Source organism: Xyrauchen texanus, chromosome 10, assembly GCF_025860055.1.
Source record: "Xyrauchen texanus isolate HMW12.3.18 chromosome 10, RBS_HiC_50CHRs, whole genome shotgun sequence".
NCBI classification, from domain to species: Eukaryota; Metazoa; Chordata; class Actinopteri; order Cypriniformes; family Catostomidae; genus Xyrauchen; species Xyrauchen texanus.
This window is the reverse complement of record NC_068285.1, coordinates 4,944,184-4,969,183: the sequence shown is the minus strand read 5'-3', so window position 1 is coordinate 4,969,183 and position 25,000 is coordinate 4,944,184. Positions and strand designations below refer to the sequence as shown.

Sequence of the window (25,000 nt, the reverse complement as noted above, 5' to 3'; positions counted from 1 at the left end):
CTGCGAGAACCATACCCTGTTCGGCCAACGCAGCGCTATCAGTAAGAGGCAAAACCCTTGCTGGTGAACTCTGGCCAAGACTCCCAGGAGTATGGGCCATGTATGTGCCATCGTGTCTAGACCCACATAGAAAGGGTATGAAGCGCGCGGCGCGTAACCCTTATCTGCCTTAGGGGATTGGCCCTTGGATGCAATCCCCTGGCTTTGAGCCACAACTGAAACGGTCTCATGTGCAAAAGGCCCAAAGGAATCACAGAGGATGCAGATGCCAAGAGACCTAGTATTCGTTGATACTGACGAAAAGTGCAACCTTGGCATAGCCTGCCTTTGCTCAGGGTGTTCTGAATGGTCTCGATTCGAGTGGGAGACAATTGTGCCCGCATCATGATCGAATTCCATATGACCCCCAGATAGGTAGTTTCCTGAGTGGGAGAGAGAATGCTTTTCTTGACATTGAGTCTCAAACCCAGAGAAACCAGATGAGCTAAGATGATATCCCTGTGCTGTAATGCCAGTTCTTGTGACTGTGCTAGTATCAGCCAGTCAAGTTAAGTCAAGTCAATTTTATTTGTATATTGCCTTTCACAACACACATCGTTTCAAAGCAGCTTTACAGAATATCAGCATTAACAGACAATAAAACTGTAATGTCTATAAAGTCAATAAATCATCATTGTGTAATTTAGATAAAATACGATTTTTAATAGTGTTTAAAAATAATTAAATGATAATTGTATTAATAACCCCAGTGAGGAAGCTGTAGGCGAATGTGGCAAGGAACACAAAACTCCATAAGATGTAGATTAATGGAGAAAAATAACCTTGGGAGAAACCAGACTCACTGTGGGGGCCAGTTCCCCTCTGACTAACCCCACCCTAACCCTAAACCAGACTCACTGTGGGGGCCAGTTCCCCTCTGACTAACCCCACCCTAACCCTAAACCAGACTCACTGTGGGGGCCAGTTCCCCTCTGACTAACATTATGAATGTAATGTAAATATTAATTATGTATAGGTGAAATCATGGTTTAAAATTATTAAACTAAGTGTTAAGGGTCAGTGATTAAACATTGATTGTGTTTGAACTGTAAGATTAATGACCAAAGTCTTTGAAGTCCATCTTGATTAATTGCAGAAGTTCACATAGATGCAATTGTCCTTGTTAATTGGCTGATGAAGGCTTTTGTTGGCAATAGTTAGTCTAAGCATTTCATTTCAAGATCGTAGTCCATAAATAGACCGAGGTGATGCAGGTTGGAGTTGGCATCATTTCATCCTCTGAAGTCCGTCATAATAGATTGAAGTGATGTCGTCTTTATAATTCAGAATGCGGATGCCCCGGAGTCGCAAAGGAGCCAGTGCTGCATCCATGCACTTTGTGAATGTGCGGGGTGATAAGGCTATGCCGAATGGAAGAACCCGATATTGGAAAGCTTCGCCTCCGAAAGCGAACCTCAGGAACTTCCTGTGTTGTGGCAGAATTTCTATATGAAAGTATGCATCCATGAGATCTACTGTGACCAACCAATCGCGATGTTGGATTTGAGACACGACCGTCTTGACAGTTAGCATCTTGAACTTGAATGCCCTGATTGAGCTATTCAGCTATACTGAAAGGGGAACATGTTCTATGGCCCCTTTGACCAAGAGATTTTACAGTTCTTTCAACAGTAGACATGCTTGTTCCGGTTTCATGGTAGTGGGAACCACACCGTTGAAACGCGGAGGACAGCGAACAAATTGAATTCTGTTGCCTTTTTCTACTGTTATTAGGACCCACATAGAAACACCCGGCAGTAGCTTCCACGCTGCCAGGTTCTCTGAGATGAGTATCAATTTTGACACTTCCTGTTGAGGGAATGTCAAGTGTTCCGTATTCTAGACTACGGCAGGAAGCAACGGAACACCCAACATTTAGCTGGAAAACCCTAACTCCCGAAACACCAGAGGCGGCGGGAATGGAGAGGTTTCGTGGGGATATCGGAAAGGTACAGATGGATGTTCCACGAGCCCCATCCCGAGGGGGGGCTACCCCCACAAGGCTGGGCGCAAGACCATCAGGGCTTCCTCTTCTTGGAGATGACCTGAGGTCTTGCTTTGGGGGCTGCTGAGGGCGACGAGCTGGTCCCCAGTCTCTACGATGGGGAGCGCGATTCGCCATGCTCTGTTTTTGAGCCTCCCTTCTAGAAGGACCGGGGAGGGGAAGGGATTGCCCAAAGGCTTCCTCATGAATCTTTTGCCTCCTGGAACCTGGTGATGACCTTGTTCATAGAGTCACCGAACAAGCCAGAAGGTGAAACCGGAGCATCGAGGAGGAACCCTTTGTCCTTGTCTCTGATGCCTGAAAGTTTCAGCCATAAGTGTCTCTCCGTGCTTACCAAAGCAGCCATAGACCGGCCAATGGCATGTTTGGTTGCCCAGAGAGACAGATCCGTGGCTTGACGAAGCTCTGAGAATGCCTCTTCGTCGACCGTACTGCCCGCACACAGGTCCTTCAACAGGTCAGCCTGGTATGCCTGCAACCCAGCCATAGTGTGCAGAGCAGCACCAGCCTGACCTGCTGCCTGATAAGCCTTCCCCACAAGCATAGAGGTGTTCCTGCAGCTCTGTGGGGAGAGGTGGTCCTCCAGCTTTGTGGGGAGAGTGGGTCTCTTTAGAGATGATGCCAAGCCAGGCGAGAGATAACCCAAAAGTGTCTCTTCTACCATCATGGAATACCCCCGTGCCTCAGCACCCACTATAGTTGAATATGTTGATGTTGAAGGCACGAAGACATGGGAAGTACAAGGTTTCCTCCATGAATGAGAAAGCTTGTCATGGAGGTCATCAAAGAAAGGAAGGGACCGATGTAGCTTCTGTCTTCCAGCTTGGAGCATTTGGGGGTCTTTTGTTCGCCCAAGTAACCACCTTGAGCAATTCCTCAGCCGCTTTATTATCGCGCTCAGAGGTGGTTAGCTCGAAGTCCGCAGACTGAAGAGATTCAGCGTCCGCCTCATGAACCGAAGAGGCGCCGGAGCTTCAAGATCACAAGAAGGACCGGCTGGATCTGGCGAGAGAGTGTCTCTCGCTCCTCAGCCAGATCCATATGAGAGCCCCACGATGGAAGAGTGGGCGCTGGCTCTCGGAAGTAAGCGAGACGAGTGCGAAGCATTTTAACTTAAATCAGATCGCAACGCTCGCACCCGGTGCATCCTGATGATGTCACCGGCAGAGGCTATAAATTCTAGCCAATTTCATTGACATGTTACACATATTCACAGCTGGTCACTCCTAAAGACATTCCCAAAGCGCTAAAACAGCGCAGCATCAAAGTGTAGCTTTTGATAGGGCACATATGTGTTCATTCGGGAAGATTTCAAGGACTTTAACACTAAAACTGTTATAGTTCATATAAAATCATTTAGTTTAATCATCGACAAACAACACTAATATTTCTAAACATTAATAACTACTATTGGCATTAAATTTATTCACAGAAAAAGATGTGACCATGATAACTGACCTTGGCTTTCCCAGTGCTCTGTAGGATGTGTACCAGCGCACACGCCACTTCCTCTTTACTCTTCACGCTCAACAGCGGCTCCAGAACACCACACAACGTGCGGTAATTGTTGGTGACGCACTCGGCAAACTCCTTATACAGCTCCATCGGCAGGATGTTCATGGTCTGATAGCGAGATTTGAGCCGCAACGATGCATTGATGATCTTCCCGCTGCCGACTCCACCCCCTTTCGCCAGAACACTGGGCTGGATGACGGGATACCACTGCTCCACAAACTGACGACCCGTTATACTGGATATAGGGACGCTGACCAGACCCAGATATGTGCTCTTCTCCTGTCAAACACACACACACACACACACAAACACACACACGCACACACAAATCGCATCATATTTCCACTATCAGTACTGCCATCAGTCATTATGATGTAGTGTCGTCCAGCTCCTGACTGTACTTTACATTATAATGACGTCATCACACTGACCTTTCGTCTCTTCTTGTCGGTTTCCTTGTACAGGTGTAATCTGAGGCTGCGGATGGCGGGGAGGTTATTAAACTCAAAGTGTTCCCCCCAGAACACCGTGTCCGTTCGCGGTTTGCTGGTGGTTCGAGCGTACAGCATGTCGTCCAGACACAGCTCGCAGTAGTAGCGCTTCTTAGCTGGCAGGTCTCGCGCTTCAATAATCCACAGCTTGAGCACATTATCAACACGACGACTGTTATCCTGCCAAACACAACAAAAACATTTTTATTTACTCTCGTTAAACTATGACTGTAGACCCTTGAAGAATATCTACAGAATGCATTGCACGCTAAACACACCCCAGTTCAAACTAACGTCTTATCACGTGACTTGTTGAGCACGTTACCGTGGAGACTCTCCACACGCCCCACCAAGAGCGAGAACCACATTATAGTGACCTCATCACAGTACCTTGTTCGGCTTCACGGCCCGCTGCAGATTCTCAATCCATTTGTCTCTCTCTGCCGCAGAACGACACGCAAAACACTTCGTGCCTAATGCTGTCGTCACCTAAAGGACAGAGTAAACATTCAGGGTCAACACTGACACATATCAGTCCTGAAACTCGAACACACACAACATTTCATCATCTTAAAGAGATGTTCAAACATGCTGCTAATCAAAATCATATCAACGACTGTAATGCAAGTCTATGGGGCAAGTGTACAACCTTAAATCCACACACACACACACACACACACACACACACATCACACACACAAACCTCGAAGCAGTACTCCTGGCCGAGGATGCTGGAGTGGACGGGTTTAATGATGGCGTCCTCGTCCAGCGTTAGATCGAGTGCCTCGGCCGCACTACTCGGAGAGAGCAGAGACTCGTGCGAGTGAGACTCCTTAAAACTCTGCATCAGTCGCGTCCTACAGACAGACAGACAGACAGACAGACAGACAGACAGACTGTTTCTATAGGTGCTTTATGACTCATGCAATGAAACTGGGAGAGTGAGACACATTTACTGCAACAGTGTGTATGTGTGTGTGTGTGAGAGTGTGTGTGTGTGTGTGTGTGAATGAGCACGTATTTTGTTTGAAGACTGCCATTGACGACTTTAAACATGAATCCTCCCGTTTTTATGCGGTGTTCCTTGACTTTCGAGACGCTTTTGGTTCTTTACCTCATAGTGTCGATGTGTGTATTGTCAGGTGAAACATAACAGGCTAATTGTGAATATTTGGATGGTGTGTTGTTTTAATCAGTATTGGTCATTCCAAATAAAATAATCAAAATGTGTGTGTGTGAGTGAGTGAGTGAGTGTGTCCATGTGTGTGTGTATGAGTGAGTGTGTGAGTGAGTGAGTGTGTGTGAGTGAGTGTGAGTGTGTGTATGTGTGTGTGTGTGTGTGTGAGTGTGTGTGTGTGTGTGTGTGAGTGTGTGTGTGTGTGTATCTGTATCTGTATGTGTGTGTATCTGTATGAGTGTGTGTGTGTGTGTGTGTGTGTGTGAGTGTGTGTGTGTGTGTGTGTGTGTGTGTGTGTGTGAGTGTGTGTGTGAGTGAGTGTGTGTGTGTGTGTATCTGTATCTGTATGTGTGTGTATCTGTATGAGTGTGAGTGTGTGTGTGTGTGTGTGTGTGTGTGTGTGTGTGTGTGTGTGTGTGTGCGTGTTTTTGTGATTTACGAGGACAATTTTGTAAGTTACAAACTGGTAATTACAAGGTTATTATGCTATAAATGTGATTTATGAGGACATTTCTAGTGTCCCCATAATTCAAATTGCTTAAAAATCATACTAAACAATGTTTTATTGAAAATGTAAAAATGCAGAAGGTTTTCTGTGAGGGTTAGGTTTAGGGGTAGGGTTAGGTTTAGGGGATAGAATATAAAGTTTGTACAGTATAAAAACCATTATGTCTATGGAAAGTCCTCATAATGATAGGTAGACCAACGTGTGTGTGTGTGTGTGTGTGTGTGTGTGTGTGTGAGTGTGTGAGTGTGTGAGTGTGTGTGAGCGTGTATTTATCACTTTGTGGGGACCAAATGTCCCCATAAGGATAGTAAAACCCGAAATTTTTGACCTTGTGGGGACATTTTGTTGGTCCCCATAAGGAAAACAGCTTATAAATCATACTAAATTATGTTTTTTTAAAATGTAAAAATGCAGAAAGTTTTCTGTGAGGGTTAGGTTTAGGGGTAGGGTTAGGTTTAGGGGATAGAATATAAAGTTTGTACAGTATAAAAACCATTATGTCTATGGAAAGTCCCCATAAAACATGGAAACACAACATGTGTGTGAGTGTGTGTGTGTGTGTGTGTGAGTGTGTGAGTGTGTGAGTGTGTGAGTGTGTGTGTGAGTGTGTGTGTGTGTGTGTGTGAGTGTGTGTGTGTGTGTGTGTGTGTGTGTGTGTGTGTGTGTGAGTGTGTGAGTGTGTGTGTGAGTGTGTGTGTGTGTGTGTGTGTGTGAGTGTGTGTGTGTGTGTGTGTGTATCTGTATCTGTATGTGTGTGTATCTGTATGAGTGTGAGTGTGTGTGTGTGTGTGTGAGTGTGTGTGTGAGTGAGTGTGTGTGTGTGTGTGTGTATCTGTATCTGTATGTGTGTGTATCTGTATGAGTGTGAATGTGTGTGTGTGTGTGTGTGTGTGTGTGTGTGAGTGTGAGTGAGTGTGTGTGTGTATCTGTATGTGTGTGTGTGTGTGTGTGTATCTGTATGTGTGTGTGTGTGTGTGTGTACCTCTCCTGGTCAGCGCTGCGGAATCGTGGGAGGATCATGTGGCGGAAGCTTCCTGTGCGGTCGAGTTTGGGTTGACTCTTTGCTCGTTTAATCGAACCTTTCAGACGGCGACTAAGAAAACTCTGAAAACACACACACACACACACACACACAGGTCATGAAATGAAACATGCCATTATGTGTAGCAGCTTCATCAAACGCCTCTGAAAGTGCTTCATATATCAGAAAATAAACACATTAAAAGAGATTGCATTGCTGAAAGTGCTCTGAAACACTAATACGACTCTACCCAATTCATCGAGTGAACTCGTTCCCAGCGGGAATATTCAGGGGAGTGGCATGCAAATAACACTCGCCAATTCCCATTGGCCTTTTTTCAAAGATCAGAGGTGTCTCTGGCTCCCAAGATTAACCCCTAGAGTCACTTCATCAACACAACATGAGTGAGTTATTACAGGGACAATCCCCCCGGAGCAACCTGGAGTAAGTGCCTTGCTCAAGGACACAATGGTGGTGGCTGTGGGGATCAAACCAGCAACCTTCTGATTACCAGTTTACCAGTTATGTGGTTTAGACCACTACACCACAACTAGATGCAAGTAGACTTAAAGGGACAGTTTCTCATTTAGACATTTAGACATTTATGCATTTGGCAGATGCTTTTATCCAAAGTGACTTACAGTGCACTTATTACAGGGACAATCCCCCCGGAGCAACCTGGAGTTAAGTGTCTTACTCAAGGACACAATGGTGGTGACTGTGGGGATCAAACCAGCAACCTTCTGAGTACCAATGTATTATACAGAGCACTTATTACAGGGACAGTCCCCCCCGGTGCAACCTGGAGTTAAGTGTCTTACTCAAGGACACAATGGTGGTGGCTGTGGGGATCGGACCAGCAACCTTCTGAGTATCAATGTATTATACAGAGCACTTATTACAGGGACAATCCCCCCGGAGAAACCTGGAGTTAAGTGTCTTACTCAAGGACACAATGGTGGTGACTGTGGGGATCAAACCAGCAACCTTCTGAGTACCAATGTATTATACAGAGCACTTATTACAGGGACAATCCCCCCGGAGCAACCTGGAGTTAAGTGTCTTACTCAAGGACACAATGGTGGTGACTGTGGGGATCGGACCAGCAACCTTCTGATTACCAATGTATTATACAGAGCACTTATTACAGGGACAATCCCCCCGGAGCAACCTGGAGTTAAGTGCCTTGCTCAAGGGCCCAACAGTGGCATCTTGGTGGTGCTGGGGCTTGAACCCCCGACCTTCTGGTCAGTAGCCCTGAGCCTCAACCACTGAGCCACCACTGCCCCATCTCAGCTCTGTAGCTCCATACAATGCAAGTGAATGGTGACCATTTGAAGTTCCATAAAGCACATAAAGGCAGCATAAAAGTAATCCATAAGACTCCAGTGGTTTAATCCATGTCTTCAGAAGTGATATGATAGGTGTGGGTGAGATACAAATCAATATTTAAGTCCATTTTTGATTGAAATTCTTCTCCCTGTCCAGTAGATGGCGATATGCATGAAGAATGCGAATCACCAAAAGCACAAGAAGAAAGTGAAAGTGAAAGTGGAGACTGACTGAGCAAAAGCAGTGGATTTCAACATTTTATCAGGATTGTTTAAATGAACAAAATTTATATTTTAACCCAACGTTATTCCAAACCAAAAGGAGACGTTTGTAAGATACGCTGCTCTTTTCCATACAACAAAGTTCATGGTGACCACATCTGTCCAGCTCCAACAAGACAATATTTAAGCATCACAAATGTCGTCTATATGACTCACACAGTACCTTTCAAGTCTTCTAAAGTCATACCGTACTTTAGCTTTGTGTAACCCCGCTGCTCAAAAGTCCTCCACTTAACCCCACACAAGTAGAAGACTACAGACCAGTCTCTCTCATACCAGTCATGGCGAAAACACTTGAAAGGGCAGTTTTCTCTCACAGAACAAGCTGCTGGATGACAATCAGTCAGGCTTCAAAAGTGGACACTCCACTGAGACTGCCCTGCTGTCTGTCACTGAGACAGTCGAGAGCTGGATCCAGATCATCCATCCTGATTCTGCTGGACCTTTCTGCAGCCTTTGACACAGTCAGCCATCAGATACTGCTCTCCACCTTCTCCTCGCTGGGCATCAGAGGAACTGTGCTGGACTGGTTGACCTCCTATCTCTCAGGGAGGTCCTTCAAGCTAGCCTGGAGAAGTGAGGTGTCCAAGTAAATGGTCTGCACCTCTTTAGTGCTTTTTTAAGCATATTGGTTTTCATAGCGCTTTACACTGTGTCTCATTCACCCATTCACACACACACACACTCACACACTAATGATAGCAGAGCTGCCATGTAAGGTGCTAGCCTGCAATTGGGAGCAACTTGGGGTTCAGTGACTTGCCCAAGGACACTTCGGCATGTGGAGTCATGTGGGACAGGAATCGAACCGCCAACCCTGTGATTGGCAGCCTACCCACCCTACCACTTGAGCCACAGCCACCGAGACGCACCAGCTACTTACTCTGGTACCTCAGGGCTCAGTGTTTGGGTCACTTCTCTTCTCTATATACACAAAATCACTGGGACCCATCATCCAGTCACATGGTTTCTCTTACCACTGCTACGCCGATGACATGCAACTCTACTTGTCTTTCCAGCCCAACGACACCACAGTGACTGCTCGAATCGCTGCCTGTCTGGCAGACATCTCAGCCCGGATAAGGAACACCACCTGCAACTCAATCCAGCCAAAACCGAACTCCTTGTCTTTCCAGCCAACCCTGCTGTTGAACACAACATCACCGTGCAGCTGGGTCCAACTACACTTTCACCTTCCAAAACGGTCAGAAATCTAGGGGAACTATTGATAACAAACTCACAGACCACATCTCAAAGACAGCATGCATCATGTCGATTTACACTCTACAACATCAGGAAGACAAGACCCTTCCTCTATGTACATGCCACACAACTGCTCGTTCAGTCACTTGTCATATCTAGACTGGACTACTGTAACGCTCTCATTGCAGAACTTCCTGCATGTGCTATTAGACCTCTCCAAATGATCCAGAATGCAGCAGCACGTCTGGTCATTAATGAACCTAAGAGAGCACATGTTACACCACTGTTTGTCTCTCTCCACTGGCTGCCGGTTGATGCACAGATCACGTTCAAGGCCCTGATGCTGCATACAGAACAGACACTGGGTCTGCTCCAGCATACCTAAAAACATTTATGCACAACTACACGCCCACCAGAAGCCTGCAGTCGGCTAATGAGCGGCGCTTTGTCGTACCAAAACAGTTTCCCGTTTCTCAGTTTCATCATCTCACGTTGGTGGAATGACCTTCCCAACTCAATCCGGGAAGCTGACTCACTCTTTATCTTCAAAAAATTGCTAAAAACTTCTTTTCCATGAACACTAAACCAGTCAATAAAAAACGGTCGTACCACTGTCTCCTTAAGATGATTCACTTATGTTTTGCTCTTTTGTAAGTCGCTTTGGATAAAAACATCTGCCAAATGAATAAATGTAAATGTATCTTTGTCTCCTGATGTTTACCTGCAATTACATCTTCTTCTAGCATATCTTAGGGACAACAACGTCTTTTATTTCAAATATATCCCCAAACACGTTTCAAATATGTAAAGCAGATCATACTGGCATCTTATTCCATCTCTCCAAAATCTCTCCTCTTGTGCGCAGTCTGTGGGATATGCCACTTTCCAAAATATGGCTTCTAACACTTTCTAAACATCCAATGATGAGGATCTAACGCACCTTTGACGTGAAATTGATCCTGGAGAAACCGCCGCTATAGAGGCGCCATTAGCGGTTAACCAGTATAGCTGTCATGACACTCTTTGAGGAATATTTCAGAATCTCTTCATCCCATTACGTTGAGTTTGGGCTTGTTTGATTCAGAATAATCTACTGTCGGTTGTGATATGCCATTTTCTCGAACATGTTTATTTTTCATGAAGTAATAAACCAAAATGTGCTGACAATTCAGTTTGTCTGTTTATTATACAAGTGGATTTCACACGCTAAAACTCGCTGTGGTTTAGTCTCTGAATTAAACACATCAGCTCGTTGTGTTCTACTAATGAAGACCTTTCCATAGATATATAACACACGTCTGTGCAATCTCTTTCTTTTTTTTGTTGCAAACTCAAATTTGCAAACTATGAAAATGGAAAAGTTCTAATTTGTCAGCACATTCAAAAATCAAAAATCAATGTTTTAGAATTGGTCAAATCAGCTATATTTATTACATATAAAATATGTATTATTTAAAACAACACATATTATGAGCAAATCAAGCAAGTGCTTATTGAATAATACCATACATTGTTTTTCTAGTTCAGCCCCCCCTGTGGCGCTATACCTGCAGGTTTAAGGGGTTCAATTGTCCATGTTCTCAAAGTGTGGCTATAGAAATACTGTTTGTCATTATTTCCTGCATTTCTACATATTGTAAAGACTGTCTCACCACATCACATTGTATTCATGACCTCTGACCTCATAAGTGCAATCTTCCCTTGGAGGACTTAAACACACCATAAGACTGTGTGCAGAGTAGCTTCCTGTTCCTGGATAATGCAGTGTGTGTACTGCGCTCTTGTACTCATGGGATACTGTTTGAACGCCTACTGCATACAGTTTTGTTTTTTTAAATAGTAGGCGGTGTGTAGTATGCAGTGAGCAGTACACCAGTATGTCAGTACTCACAGGTTGTCGGAATGGCTGGGTAGGTGCAGTGGGCGGAGTTTCCATGCTTCTCTGCCGCGACGTGGCAAAGCTCTTCCTGCGAGCACGAGCGTGCTCTGAAACACACACACACACACACACACACACACATTTCAGTTTATTTTATTGCTAACTTCATTATCATTCCTTCCCGATGTAACATCGTCACACTTTTCCCGTTAAAATTATTTCCGCAGAGATAAATATGAGTAAGCCATTTGTAGGTATTAATGCATCATATCTAACAATAATTCACACTTGGATATTACTGAGAAATGTACTTTTTTTGTAAAATGTGGAGATTATTGAGGCAACTCACTGAAATGATCCAGTTTACTGTCATTTTAATGAACAAATAAAAGAGTTGCTCTTCTGATGGGACTGTAATATCGGTCCTGATGTTGCACAGGTCACAGGTTGCCATCGGTTACGACCCGAAAGCAGATCGTCATGACCCTGTTCAAGTGTTGGAGAATCTTTCAGTGTCAGGATCATCATGGATGTGTTTATGATGTGTGACAGATATTAATAATAATAATAGTTCTGATAGTTTATAGTCTGGAGAAAAGTCTAGAACATTCAGTCATTCAGACTTTATTCATCTACAGAACAGAGTAAAGCTCATTTAAGTGTGTGTACAGAAACGCCATTTATAGGTCTAACAATATTATTTCCATTTGGTAATTAATTATTTTATTTAATGCTTTTATCATTTGGTAATTTATTTAATTTATTACAGGGAATTTTGCCGCATTCTTTCAAAAGTATAAACAATAATTTCATATAATTGGGCTGTAAGTGTTCCACTAACACACACTGATGTTTCCTCCAGTATTGTGTATTTATTCTTAATTTAAATCATCTTTATGCACAGAAATTATGTTTTATGTATCGTGGGATAATCCCGTTACTGCCGTCTGTTATGGTGAACGGTGTGGAAAAGCAACTTTAATAAATAAACGGATGTTTACAGCGATTAAATTAATCACAAACAGTGTTCATTCATTTGTTCTCCTTGTACTTATCGATAACTGGTGCATGATACGAGATATTTGTGTTGGTACTTCTAGATGTGTCCCGTTAGGGTTGTAGAGTTATAGGGGTAGTTTAGGGTTAAAGGGTTAGGTTAGGTAGGGTTGGGGTTATAGTGTTAATTGGTACTTCTGGAAGTGTCCCGTTAGGGTTGTAGAGTTATAGGGGTAGTTTAGGGTTAAAGGGTTAGGTTAGGTAGGGTTAGGGTTATAGTGTTAATTGGTACTCCTGGAAGTGTCCCGTTAGGGCTGTAGAGTTATAGGGGTAGTTTAGGGTTGAAGGGTTAGGTAGGGTTGGGGTTATAGTGTTAATTGGTACTTCTGGAAGTGTCCCGTTAGGGTTGTAGAGTTATAGGGGTAGTTTAGGGTTGAAGGGTTAGGTAGGGTTGGGGTTATAGTGTTAATTGGTACTTCTGGAAGTGTCCCGTTAGGGTTGTAGAGTTATAGGGGTAGTTTAGGGTTAAAGGGTTAGGTTAGGTAGGGTTGGGGTTATAGTGTTAATTGGTACTCCTGGAAGTGTCCCGTTAGGGTTGTAGAGTTATAGGGGTAGTTTAGGGTTAGGGTTAGGTTAGGTAGGGTTGGGGTTATAGTGTTAATTGGTACTTCTGGAAGTGTCCCGTTAGGGTTGTAGAGTTATAGGGGTAGTTTAGGGTTGAAGGGTTAGGTAGGGTTGGGGTTATAGTGTTAATTGGTACTTCTGGAAGTGTCCCGTTAGGGTTGTAGAGTTATAGGGGTAGTTTAGGGTTAAAGGGTTAGGTTAGGTAGGGTTGGGGTTATAGTGTTAATTGGTACTCCTGGAAGTGTCCCGTTAGGGTTGTAGAGTTATAGGGGTAGTTTAGGGTTAGGGTTAGGTTAGGTAGGGTTGGGGTTATAGTGTTAATTGGTACTCCTGGAAGTGTCCCGTTAGGGCTGTAGAGTTATAGGGGTAGTTTAGGGTTGAAGGGTTAGGTAGGGTTGGGGTTATAGTGTTAATTGGTACTTCTGGAAGTGTCCCGTTAGGGTTGTAGAGTTATAGGGGTAGTTTAGGGTTAAAGGGTTAGGTTAGGTAGGGTTGGGGTTATAGTGTTAATTGGTACTCCTGGAAGTGTCCCGTTAGGGTTGTAGAGCTATAGGGGTAGTTTAGGGTTAGGGTTAGGTTAGGTAGGGTTAGGGTTATAGTGTTAAATGGTACTCCTGGAAGTGTCCCGTTAGGGTTGTAGAGTTATAGGGGTAGTTTAGGGTTAGGGTTAGGTTAGGTAGGGTTGGGGTTATAGTGTTAATTGGTACTTCTGGAAGTGTCCCGTTAGGGTTGTAGAGATATGGGGTAGTTTAGGGTTAAAGGGTTAGGTTAGGTAGGGTTGGGGTTATAGTGTTAATTGGTACTTCTGGAAGTGTCCCGTTAGGGTTGTAGAGATATAGGGGTAGTTTAGGGTTAAAGGGTTAGGTTAGGTAGGGTTGGGGTTATAGTGTTAATTGGTACTCCTGGAAGTGTCCCGTTACGGTTGTAGAGATATAGGGGTAGTTTAGGGTTAAAGGGTTAGGTTAGGTAGGGTTAGGGTTATAGTGTTTATTGGTACTTCTGGAAGTGTCCCGTTAGGGTTGTAGAGATATAGGGGTAGTTTAGGGTTAAAGGGTTAGGTTAGGTAGGGTTGGGGTTATAGTGTTAATTGGTACTTCTGGAAGTGTCCCGTTAGGGTTGTAGAGTTATAGGGGTAGTTTAGGGTTAAAGGGTTAGGTTAGGTAGGGTTGGGGTTATAGTGTTAATTGGTACTCCTGGAAGTGTCCCGTTAGGGTTGTAGAGATATAGGGGTAGTTTAGGGTTAAAGGGTTAGGTTAGGTAGGGTTGGGGTTATAGTGTTAATTGGTACTTCTGGAAGTGTCCCGTTAGGGTTGTAGAGATATAGGGGTAGTTTAGGGTTAAAGGGTTAGGTTAGGTAGGGTTGGGGTTATAGTGTTAATTGGTACTCCTGGAAGTGTCCCGTTAGGGTTGTAGAGATATAGGGGTAGTTTAGGGTTAAAGGGTTAGGTTAGGTAGGGTTGGGGTTATAGTGTTAATTGGTACTCCTGGAAGTGTCCCGTTAGGGTTGTAGAGATATAGGGGTAGTTTAGGGTTAAAGGGTTAGGTTAGGTAGGGTTAGGTTTATAGTGTTAATTGGTACTCCTGGAAGTGTCCCGTTAGTGTTGTAGAGTTATAGGGGTAGTTTAGGGTTAAAGGGTTAGGTTAGGTAGGGTTAGGTTTATAGCGTTAATTGGTACTCCTGGAAGTGTCCCGTTAGTGTTGTAGAGTTATAGGGGTTAGGGTTAGGAAATTATTTCGCCAAAAATCCTTGGATGGAAACATAGTTAATGTCACTCTGTGGCACTTTCAAAACATCAAATTATTTTGTTACGTGACCTGTCCAGCCTGACACAACACAACTGGTCCAACCAATGGCGTGAGTTTGGGGTGGGACTATCTGTTCGAGGGAGTGTTCGGGAAACCTGTTTGAAAACAAAGTTATCATTATTCACTCTTGGGAGAATTACACTGATTAGTATCTGATCAGTGCCTGTGTAACGGGCATCAGCTGGTAGATAGATGTGCAGTGTGTGTAAACCTCACTCTCCTGACCTCAAGGTGAGCACTAGCGACTGACGCTAGAGGCTGTAGCCTTTAGCCTCCTTGTTAGCGCATCCACCTCCTACGCCAGAGACACCCGGAGCGTCACACATGCACATTACATTCACGCTTGGCCACTTAAACATGTTTCCCGTTGCATGGTTTTACTTCTGTGATCATGCTTACATCGGGCAGTAAAATCTTTGATTATGCACCGTGTATGTGCGTGTCTGTGCGTGTATGTTCGTGTCTGTGCGTATATGTGTGTGTATGTGTGTGTATGTGTGCCATATTTCTCCCCTCTGGGCTTGTTGTAGGTAAGATATGTCCATGCACGCCAGCTGTTATCAGTGTTCAGTTTATTTCCCCTCAAACATGTTCCTCGGTTTCCTCAGTTATGTGCCGCATATTCCAAATGCTGACGTAGTGCCTCAAGCCACCTCTTGGTCTTTTCATGACAGTACAAACACATGAAGTTATGTTTTTATGCGTGGTCTTATAATGTAGCTCAGTTGTACAATTATTTGTCATGCCAATAAACACATTAAAACAGAAAGAGAGCGGGAGAGCAGGAATAATTATTAGCTCACAGTCCATAAACATGCAGCACACACACATCTCTCCGCTCTCTCTGTGGGTTGTTGTCAGTGTTTTGTCTTGTTTTTGTGGTGATTCATTCCTCAGGACACCAAACCTTTTATAGAGTGCACATTTCTGCTGCTATAAATACACACACTGCCTCATCCATCCGTCCAGCGCTGCATCTCTCTGTACAGTCACACACACTGAACATGATTAAACACACACTCACGAGTGTGTGTTTAGTCTTTAAAGAAGCCGATATCTCAATATCTGTTACTCTATGCAGCAACACTCTCGCATTTGCAACTACATTATTCGCCATGTGACTATAAGTGTTTGCGGATGCGCCGAAGACACCGCGCACATCCTCTCTCGCTAACATGCGCTCAACGCTCACCGGCTGATGCAAACTTGACACGTGTTTTAAACTTCTTATTGGCATCACCACGGGTAAAATGTGTGTTTGCTTCTTATTATCCATTTATCCATATTCATAGATCTTAAATATGCATTTATACAGGAACTTTTACACTTATGCACCATTTATGTATGAATTTATGCAGCTTTATGCATCAATTATTGATACATAAACTTCTACAACTGATAAATTGCTGTATATTCTCATTAACAGCACAAACGACAGTCACCATCAAACATGTGGATATTCTCGGCTCAGTGTTAATAATCCGTTATAAGTTTATGACACGTCTCTCGAGGGTTCAGTTATGACGGCTGACAGAGTTTTATGGGATTATGAGACTGAATAAGCGTGAACGGTTCTGGCAACATCAGTAAACACCAGCGGGAGTGAAATGAACACTCGAGGTGCTACAACATCAACGACTTTTTAACGATGAGTTAAACGGCAGATTATCAGTACATAAAGACTAACTTCTCACCCTGTTCCTCACACAACGCTATCTCATGACATCTGTTTACTAAAGCGCGTGACTCATTTCAACGCTTGCGTCACAGTCACTACATGTACAAGCGTGTTCGAGTGTGATCAGATTGAGCTCGACTGATGGAGTGTTGCACTTGTGATGTTAGAGGAGCGGGTACGAGTCCTGAAGAGCACACGAGTCCACACGGGAACACAAAGTGACATAGAAGCGCCATGTTGTTCATTTCATGTTTGCTCTTTATGACACTATCGGTTAGGTTTAGGTTTAAGCTTTAGGTTTAGGCTTTAGGTTTAGGCTTTAGGTTTAGGCTTTAGTTTTAAGCTTTAGGTTTAAGCTTTAGGTTTAGGCTTTAAGTTTAGGCTTTAGGTTTAAGTTTAGCTTTAAGGTTTATGTTTAGGTTTAAGCTTTAGGTTTAGGTTTAAGCTTTAGGTTTAAGCTTTAGGTTTAGGCTTTAGGTTTAAGCTTTAGGTTTAGGCTTTAGGTTTAAGCTTTAAGTTTAAGCTTTAGGTTTAAGTTTTAGGTTTAGGCTTTAGGTTTAGGCTTTAGGTTTAAGCTTTAGGTTTAAGCTTTAGGTTTAAGCGTTAGGTTTAAACTTTAGGTTTAGGTTTAAGCTTTAGGTTTAAGCTTTAGGTTTAAGCTTTAGGTTTAGGTTTAAGCTTTAGGTTTAAGCTTTAGGTTTAGGCTTTAGGTTTAAGCTTTAGGTTTAGGCTTTAGGTTTAAGTTTTAGGTTTAGGCTTTAGGTTTAGGCTTTAGGTTTAAGCTTTAGGTTTAGGCTTTAGGTTTAAGCTTTAGGTTTAGGCTTTAGGTTTAAGCTTTAGGTTTAAGCTTTAGGTTTAAGTTTTAGGTTTAGGCTTTAGGTTTAGGCTTTAGGTTTAAGCTTTAGGTTTAAGCTTTAGGTTTAGGTTTAAGGTTTAAGTTTTAGGTTTAGGCTTTAGGTTTAGGCTTTAGGTTTAAGCTTTAGGTTTAAGTTTAGGTTTAAGGTTTACATTTAGGTTTAAGCTTTAGGTTTAGGTTTAAGCTTTAGCTTTAGGTTTAAGATTTAGGTTTAGGTTTAAGCTTTAGGTTTAAGCTTTAGGTTTAGGCTTAAGGTTTACGTTTAGGTTTAAGCTTTAGGTTTAAGCTTTAGGTTTAGGTTTAAGCTTTAGGTTTAAGCTTTAGGTTTAAGCTTTAGCTTTAGGTTTAAGCTTTAAGTTTAAGCTTTAGGTTTAAGCTTTAGGTTTAGGTTTAGGCTTTAGGTTTAAGCTTTAGGTTTAGGTTTAAGCTTTAGGATTAAGCTTTAGGTTTAAGTTTAAGTTTAAGTTTAAGCTTTAGGGTAGGGAGGTTGTTTTTGTTGATTTAAACTCAATTAACCTTTAAAAATTTTCTTCTGTTTAAGAGAACATTTACTCGCTATTAGCGCCACCCAGTGGACGTTTCTCCTGGGAACTGCTGCGATACGCGTAACAAACCGCGTAATGTCATTTTACAAAAAAGTCTCCACAGTTACGTAATTTTACTGCGATCAGGCTGAAAAACAAATCATGAAAAATGATTTAAACTTTCCTGTAAAACCTAATATTGTCATTACTAGAAAAATCAAGTTGTTTTAATTAAGCATTAACAGAAACGTCAAGATTTGGGCTTTTCAGTGATAATAACTCAAACTACTGGGTACAAACATTGATGCTATGAGGAATATCCACTATGCCTTGCACATTTCTGTGGAGAATTACTTAATAATTGACCTAGAATCAGTTATAATCATCATTCTTTAAGTTTATTGTATGACCTACATTTCAGTCCATTCAAACAATAAGTCAATTCGCGCATCCTATAATGTGGCTTGTTGAGGGTGTTACTGCGGAAGACAGCGTGAAGCCTCCACATGCGCTACGTCTCCATGGTAACGTGCTCAACAACCACGTGATAAGATGCATCCACGCACAACTCACCACACGCCCCACCGAGAGCGAGAACCACATTATAGCGACCACGAGGAGGTTACCCCATGTGACTCTACCCTCCCTAGCAACTGGCCCAATTTGGTTGCTAAGGAGACCTGACTGGAGTCACTCAGCACACCCTGGATTCAAACTCACGACTCCAAGTGTGATAGTCAGCGTCAATACTCAATGAGATACACAGACCCCCCTCAAATAAAATTGTTACGTTAAAACAACATTTAAATCACAAATCTGAGTTAAGTCTACTTGCATCTCTTCTACATGAACAGCGTTAATTACCAGTACACATGTTCTGAAGACGCCATCACTCACATACTAGTGTTTTCAGTGTGTGAAGTCGCATTAATGACGCCTTTATTTACACAGTCATTATTTCTGAATAACGAGAGTGACAAACTCAAAAATAAACGTGCAAAACAATCTGAATGATCCTCAAAAACAGGCTTTATTTTCTCAACGCGAAAAGTGAAATATGAGCTGGAAGTGTTCTTGACGACATTTTTGTGAGATTCAAATTGTGCTAATTTAAAAAAAATCATTAGTCAATAATCTATCAATATGAGTCTTGTGTGATCTGATATCTGATCCGGCACATACGAACAGATTAATCAATGCAAAGTTCCTCTCGCTGTATATTCTCTTGATAATTCTTCAAGTAACTTTTGTTCTCAATTCCAGGTCTTTGTTTGGTTGTCATGGAAACTGCCTCCATTTAAGCAACAATGATAATGAGCACCGAACACACAAAACACACGAAACACACTCACTCACACACACACAAAACACACACACTCACTCACTCACACACACACACACACACACACACACACACACACACTCACTCACTATCACACACACACACACACACACACACACACACTCACTATCACACACACACACACACACTCACTCACTATCACACACACACACACACACACACACACACACACACACTCACTATCACACACACACACACACACACACTCACTCACTATCACACACACACACACACACACACTCACTCACTATCACACACACACACACACACACACACTCACTCACTATCACACACACACACTCACTATCACACACACACACACACACACACTCACTATCACACTCACACACACACTCACTATCACACACACACACACACACTCACACACACACACTCACACACACACACACACACACTCACACACTCACACACTCACACACACTCACACACACACACACACACACACACACACACACACACACGTTGGTCTACCTATCATTATGAGGACGTTCCATAGACATAATGGTTTTTATACTGTATAAACTTTATATTCTAAACCTAACCCTACCCCTAAACCTAACCCTCACAGAAAACTTTCTGCATTTTTACATTTTCAATAAAACATTGTTTAGTATGATTTATAAGCGATTTGAATTATGGGGACACTAGAAATGTCCTCATAAATCACATTTATAGCATAATAACCTTGTAATTACCAGTTTGTAACTTACAAAATTGTCCTCGTAAATCACAAAAACACGCGCACTCACTCATACACACACTCACACACACACACACACTCACACACACACTCTACACACTACACACACACACACACACTCACACACACACACACACACACACACACACTCACACACACACACACTCACACACACACTCACACACACACACACACACACACACACACACACTCACACTCACACACACAGAGATATAGCTATTAGCTTGAGGAAGGGTCTCGCTGTGGGTGGTTTTGAGTAGCAGCTCACAGGCTTCAGAATGTTTAAGAGATACAAATACAGCAGACAGAAGTGAATGACCCCTCCAGAATTACTGATGTACAGTCAGGAAAGATCATACATAATATATAGCACATCAGCGGGAACCTCTGCAGGAGCACATTCATATTCAAGGACACACACTGAAACTCTTCACAACACACAGTATTGCAAAATGACATTACGCGGTTCATTACACGTATCACGTATATGTCCACTGTGTGGCCACCCTAAACCTTAAACCTAAAACTAACGTATAATGTCAGAAACAAAAATGCTTCTACAACACTTTTGAATAAGCTGATCAGTGGGACACCGAAATAAAGGGGAGCCGGAGGCCACTGATCAATATTTAAGTCCTTTTTAAGCTGTAAATCTACACTTTCACTTTCACATTCAGCCACCTACTGGTCAGGGCTGGTCAAAAATGGAGATTGATAGTAAAGAAGGACTTAAATATTGATCTGTTTCTCACCCACATCTATCATATCACTTCTGAAGACATGGATTAAACCACTGGAGTCTTATGGATTGCTTTTATGCTGCATTTATGTGATTATTGGAGCTTCAAAATTCTGGTCACCATTCACTTCCATTGTATGGAGCTACAGAGCTGAAATATTATTCTATAAATCTTAATTTGTGTTCAGCAGAAGAAAGAAAGTCATCCCTTTAAGGTTAAACTCTTTTGACTTCGACCAGTAACTAACCATCCAAAACACCCTGGCAACCACCTAGTAACATCCTAGCAACCACCTCAAACACCCTAGTGGACACTTTTTACTTGGGCCAGAATCAACCACTCAAAAATCCCTAACAACCACCAAAAACAACCAAGAAACCCCAAAGCAACACTCAAATGGACTATTATGATTTGGACCAAAACATACCATCCAGAATACCCTAGGAACTGCATAGCAACATCCTAAGTGGACCCTTTTCATTTCAGCCAGCAAACAACCACCAAGAAAACACTAGAGACCACCTAGCAACACCCTATCAACCACCCCAAATACCCTAGAGGACACTTTTTACTTGGGTAAAAATCAACCACCCATAACACCCTAATAACCACCAAAAACAATCTAGCAACCACATAGCAACGCTCTAGTGTGATATTTAGACTTGAACCAGTAAGTAACCACCTATAACACCTTAGCAACCATCTAGTAACACCATATAAACTGCATAACAATGCCCTAGAAACCACCTAGAACGCCCTAGCAACCACCTAGTAACACCTTAGCAACCACCCAAATCACCCTAGCAACATCCTAGGTGGACCCTTGTCACTTGAGCCAGTAAACAACCACCAAGAAAACCCTAGCGACCACCTAGCAACACCCTAGCGACCACCTAGCAACACCCTAGTGGACACTTTTTACTTGGGCAAGAATCAACCACCCATAACACCCTAATAACCACCAAAAACAATCTAGCAACCACATAGCAACACTCTAGTGTGATATTTAGACTTGAACCAGTAAGTAACCACCTATAACACCTTAGCAACCATCTAGTAACACCATATAAACTGCATAACAATACCCTAGAAACCACCTAGAACGCCCTAGCAACCACCTATTAACACCTTAGCAACCACCCAAAACACCCTAGCAACATCCTAGGTGGACCCTTTTCACTTGAGCCCGTAAACAGCCACCAAGAAAACCCTAGCAACCACCTAGTAACACCTTAGCAACCACCCAAAACACCCTAGCAACTGCAAAGCAACATCCTAGGTGGACCCTTTTCACTTGAGCCAGTAAACAACCACCAAGAAAACCCAACGACCACCTAGCAACACTCTAGCGACCACCTAGCAACACCCTAGTGGACACTTTTTACTTGGGCAAGAATCAACCAACCATAACACTAATTACCACCAAAAACAATTTAGCAACCACATAGCAACACTCTAGTGGGATATTTAGACTTGAACCAGTAAGTAACCACCTATAAAACCTTAGCAACCATCTAGTAACACCATAGAAACTGCATAACAATGCCCTAGAAACCATCTAGAACACCTCAGCAACCACCCAAAACACCCTAGCAACTGCATAGCAACATCCTAGGTGGACCCTTTTCACTTGAGCCAGTAAACAACCACCAAGAAACCCTAGTGACCACCAAGCAACACCCTAGCGACCACCCCAAACACCCTAGAGGACACTTTTTACTTGGGCAAGAATCAACCAACCATAACACCCTAACAACCACTAAAAACAACTTACCAACCACATAGCAACACTCTAGTGGGATATTTAGACTTGAACCCTTAAGTAACCACCTAGAACCCCCTACCAACTGCATAACAACGCCCTAGAAACCACACAGAACATTCTAACAACCACATAGCAACGGTTCTGGGGGTGCGTTGCGGCGGCCTGCTCTTTCCGCCTAGTTCACCTATGTCTAGAAACAGAACTGGTTGCAGCCCTACTATAGAGGGGTGAAAGTGAAGACAACAGCAGACATATGTCACAGTCTGTGAAAAGGGTCTCTACTATCCATTATGAAAATGTGCATGCAAAGTGCATACTGCAGAAATAGCAACTCCCACTGATATAACATGGGGAAAAGTGCAATCGAGGATATCCTAAAAGGGAAGTTTGTCAGGTTCAGCTCTCTTGTGGGCAGGGCTAAAGTTCACAGTCCCGGGACAAACTCTTTAAAGGCTGTTTATACCTGATATAACCCATAAAAGTAGGCCTACTAGTTTTCTTTATTTATGTATTATTTTATTTACAGTGAGTGAGTGAGTGAGTGTGTGTGTGTGTGTGTACGTGCGTGCGTGCGTGCGTGCGTGCGTGCGTGTGTGTGTAACCTAAAGTACTTGGGTTGAATGAGTAATATAAATGATGAATTATTCACTAAATATTTGAGGTGTTACCACATGAAGCACATTCTTTTGGTTACCTGAAAAGACTTACCAAAGAAGAGAGACCGGAAGTGTGTCTCTGTCCAGTGCTGAAACCTGCTGAGAATCTTCACTTAAACTATTGCTCCATCATCAGTGTTTGTCATTGTCACTGTCCTCAGATCAGTGTTTCACTGAGTCCTGCAGCACTGGCACTGCACAATGCTCTGTTATTCCACCGCGACTGATGCAGTGTGCGCTGCACACCTTCATAATTGGCTTATATAAAAGAGCGAAACAGCAATTAATTCCTTTGTAAATATCACGAATATGTCATGCATAATCACCTCATCTCCAGTTAAACTAATGAAAGAAATGCAGGTGTGTGTGTGTTTTCCCCCGGAGCTCCGCGTCCCGCAGCGGCTCTTCCTCTCGCTTCAGTCCGCCTTCACTCTGCTCGTCCTGCGCTCGCTCGAGTCTGCGGCGCTCCGCTGCCGTTTCCAGGGTAACGCGCGGATTCCCGCGGGCGCTCATCGTTCGCTCCGCGGCGATTGCAAAAGAAGCGCGCGTGGCGGGTTTGTCATGTTAAAGATGCGATCGATGCGATCTTCATCCCGTTACTCCTACATCGTCATCTACATCATCGAATAGAAATGTGAAATTGAGCGCGAGGATCAGACGCGCAGCGCGCGAGGCAGGAGTGATCCTGCGTGGGTGGACCGCGCGTGCATCATCATCCTCTTCCTCATTTTCTTCTCACACTGACAAAAATCACGCAGCTCTCCACTGTGTGTGTGTCTGACACAGAGAAGCTCACACTACCCCTACACACACACACACACAAACAAACATACACGCACGCACGCAAACGCACACACACGCAAAACGCACGCACAGATACACGCACGCACTCAAACACACACACAAACACACATTACATACATTTCTGTATTTTAGATAGTTTAGTTTAATACAATATTCTGTATTTTTATAATAAATGTTGGGCCATAGCTGTCTTCAAAAGGGATGATGCTACACTGAAAACAATATTAAAATAAAAACTTGTTGTAAATTAACAATTCTAGTACAAAGAATTCTCCCCCTGCCGCTGCCAGCGCTCCTGGCCAAGGAGGCCGTCCCCCAGTCGCTACCAGCGCTCCTGGCCAAGGAGGCCGTCCCCCAGTCGCTACCAGCGCTCCCGGCCATGGAGACCATTCCCAAGTCGCTAGCAGCTCTCCCGGCCATGGAGGCCGTTCCCCAGTCGCTAGCAGCTCTCCCGACCATGGAGACCGTTCCCCAGTCGCTAGCAGCTCTCCCGACCATGGAGACCGTTCCCCAGTCGCTAGCAGCTCTCCCGACCATGGAGACCGTTCCCCAGTCGCTAGCAGCTCTCCCAGCCATGGAGGCCGTTCCCAAGTCGCTAGCAGCGCTCCCGGCCATGTAGGCCAATCCCCAGTTGCTGCCAGCGCTCCTGGCCAGGTTCCCGAGTTGCTGCTAGCGCCCCTGGCCATGGAAGCCGTTACCCAGTCACTGCCAGCACCACCTCCTTCGACTCTGCCCCTGAGTCTCCGGCTCTTGCTGCTCTGTCCCTGAGCCTCAGCCTCCTGCGGCTCTGCCTCCTGCGGCTCCACCCCCTTGAGCATCTGCCTCCTGCGGCTCCGCCCCTGAGCCTCCTGTGGCTCTGCCTCCTGCGGATCTGTCCCCTGAGCTTCCGACTCCTGCGGCTCCTCCCTCTTGAGCATCCGCCTCCTGCGGCTCCGCCCCTGAGACTCCTGCGGCTCTGCCTCCTGCAGCTCCACCCCTGAGCTTCCGACTCCTGC

General features: G+C 43.8%; 1 protein-coding gene across 1 annotated transcript in view; it reads right to left on the bottom strand.

The window, feature by feature from the left end:
* The window catches only part of syngap1a (synaptic Ras GTPase activating protein 1a), a 74,952-nt gene that overhangs the window by 23,183 nt on the left and 26,769 nt on the right, over positions 1-25,000 (bottom strand). The window contains 6 exon segments of the mRNA XM_052135781.1: positions 3,503-3,838; positions 3,991-4,230; positions 4,441-4,539; positions 4,754-4,907; positions 6,718-6,839; positions 11,464-11,558. Of these exon segments, the coding sequence (XP_051991741.1) occupies positions 3,503-3,838; positions 3,991-4,230; positions 4,441-4,539; positions 4,754-4,907; positions 6,718-6,839; positions 11,464-11,558 (1,046 nt within the window).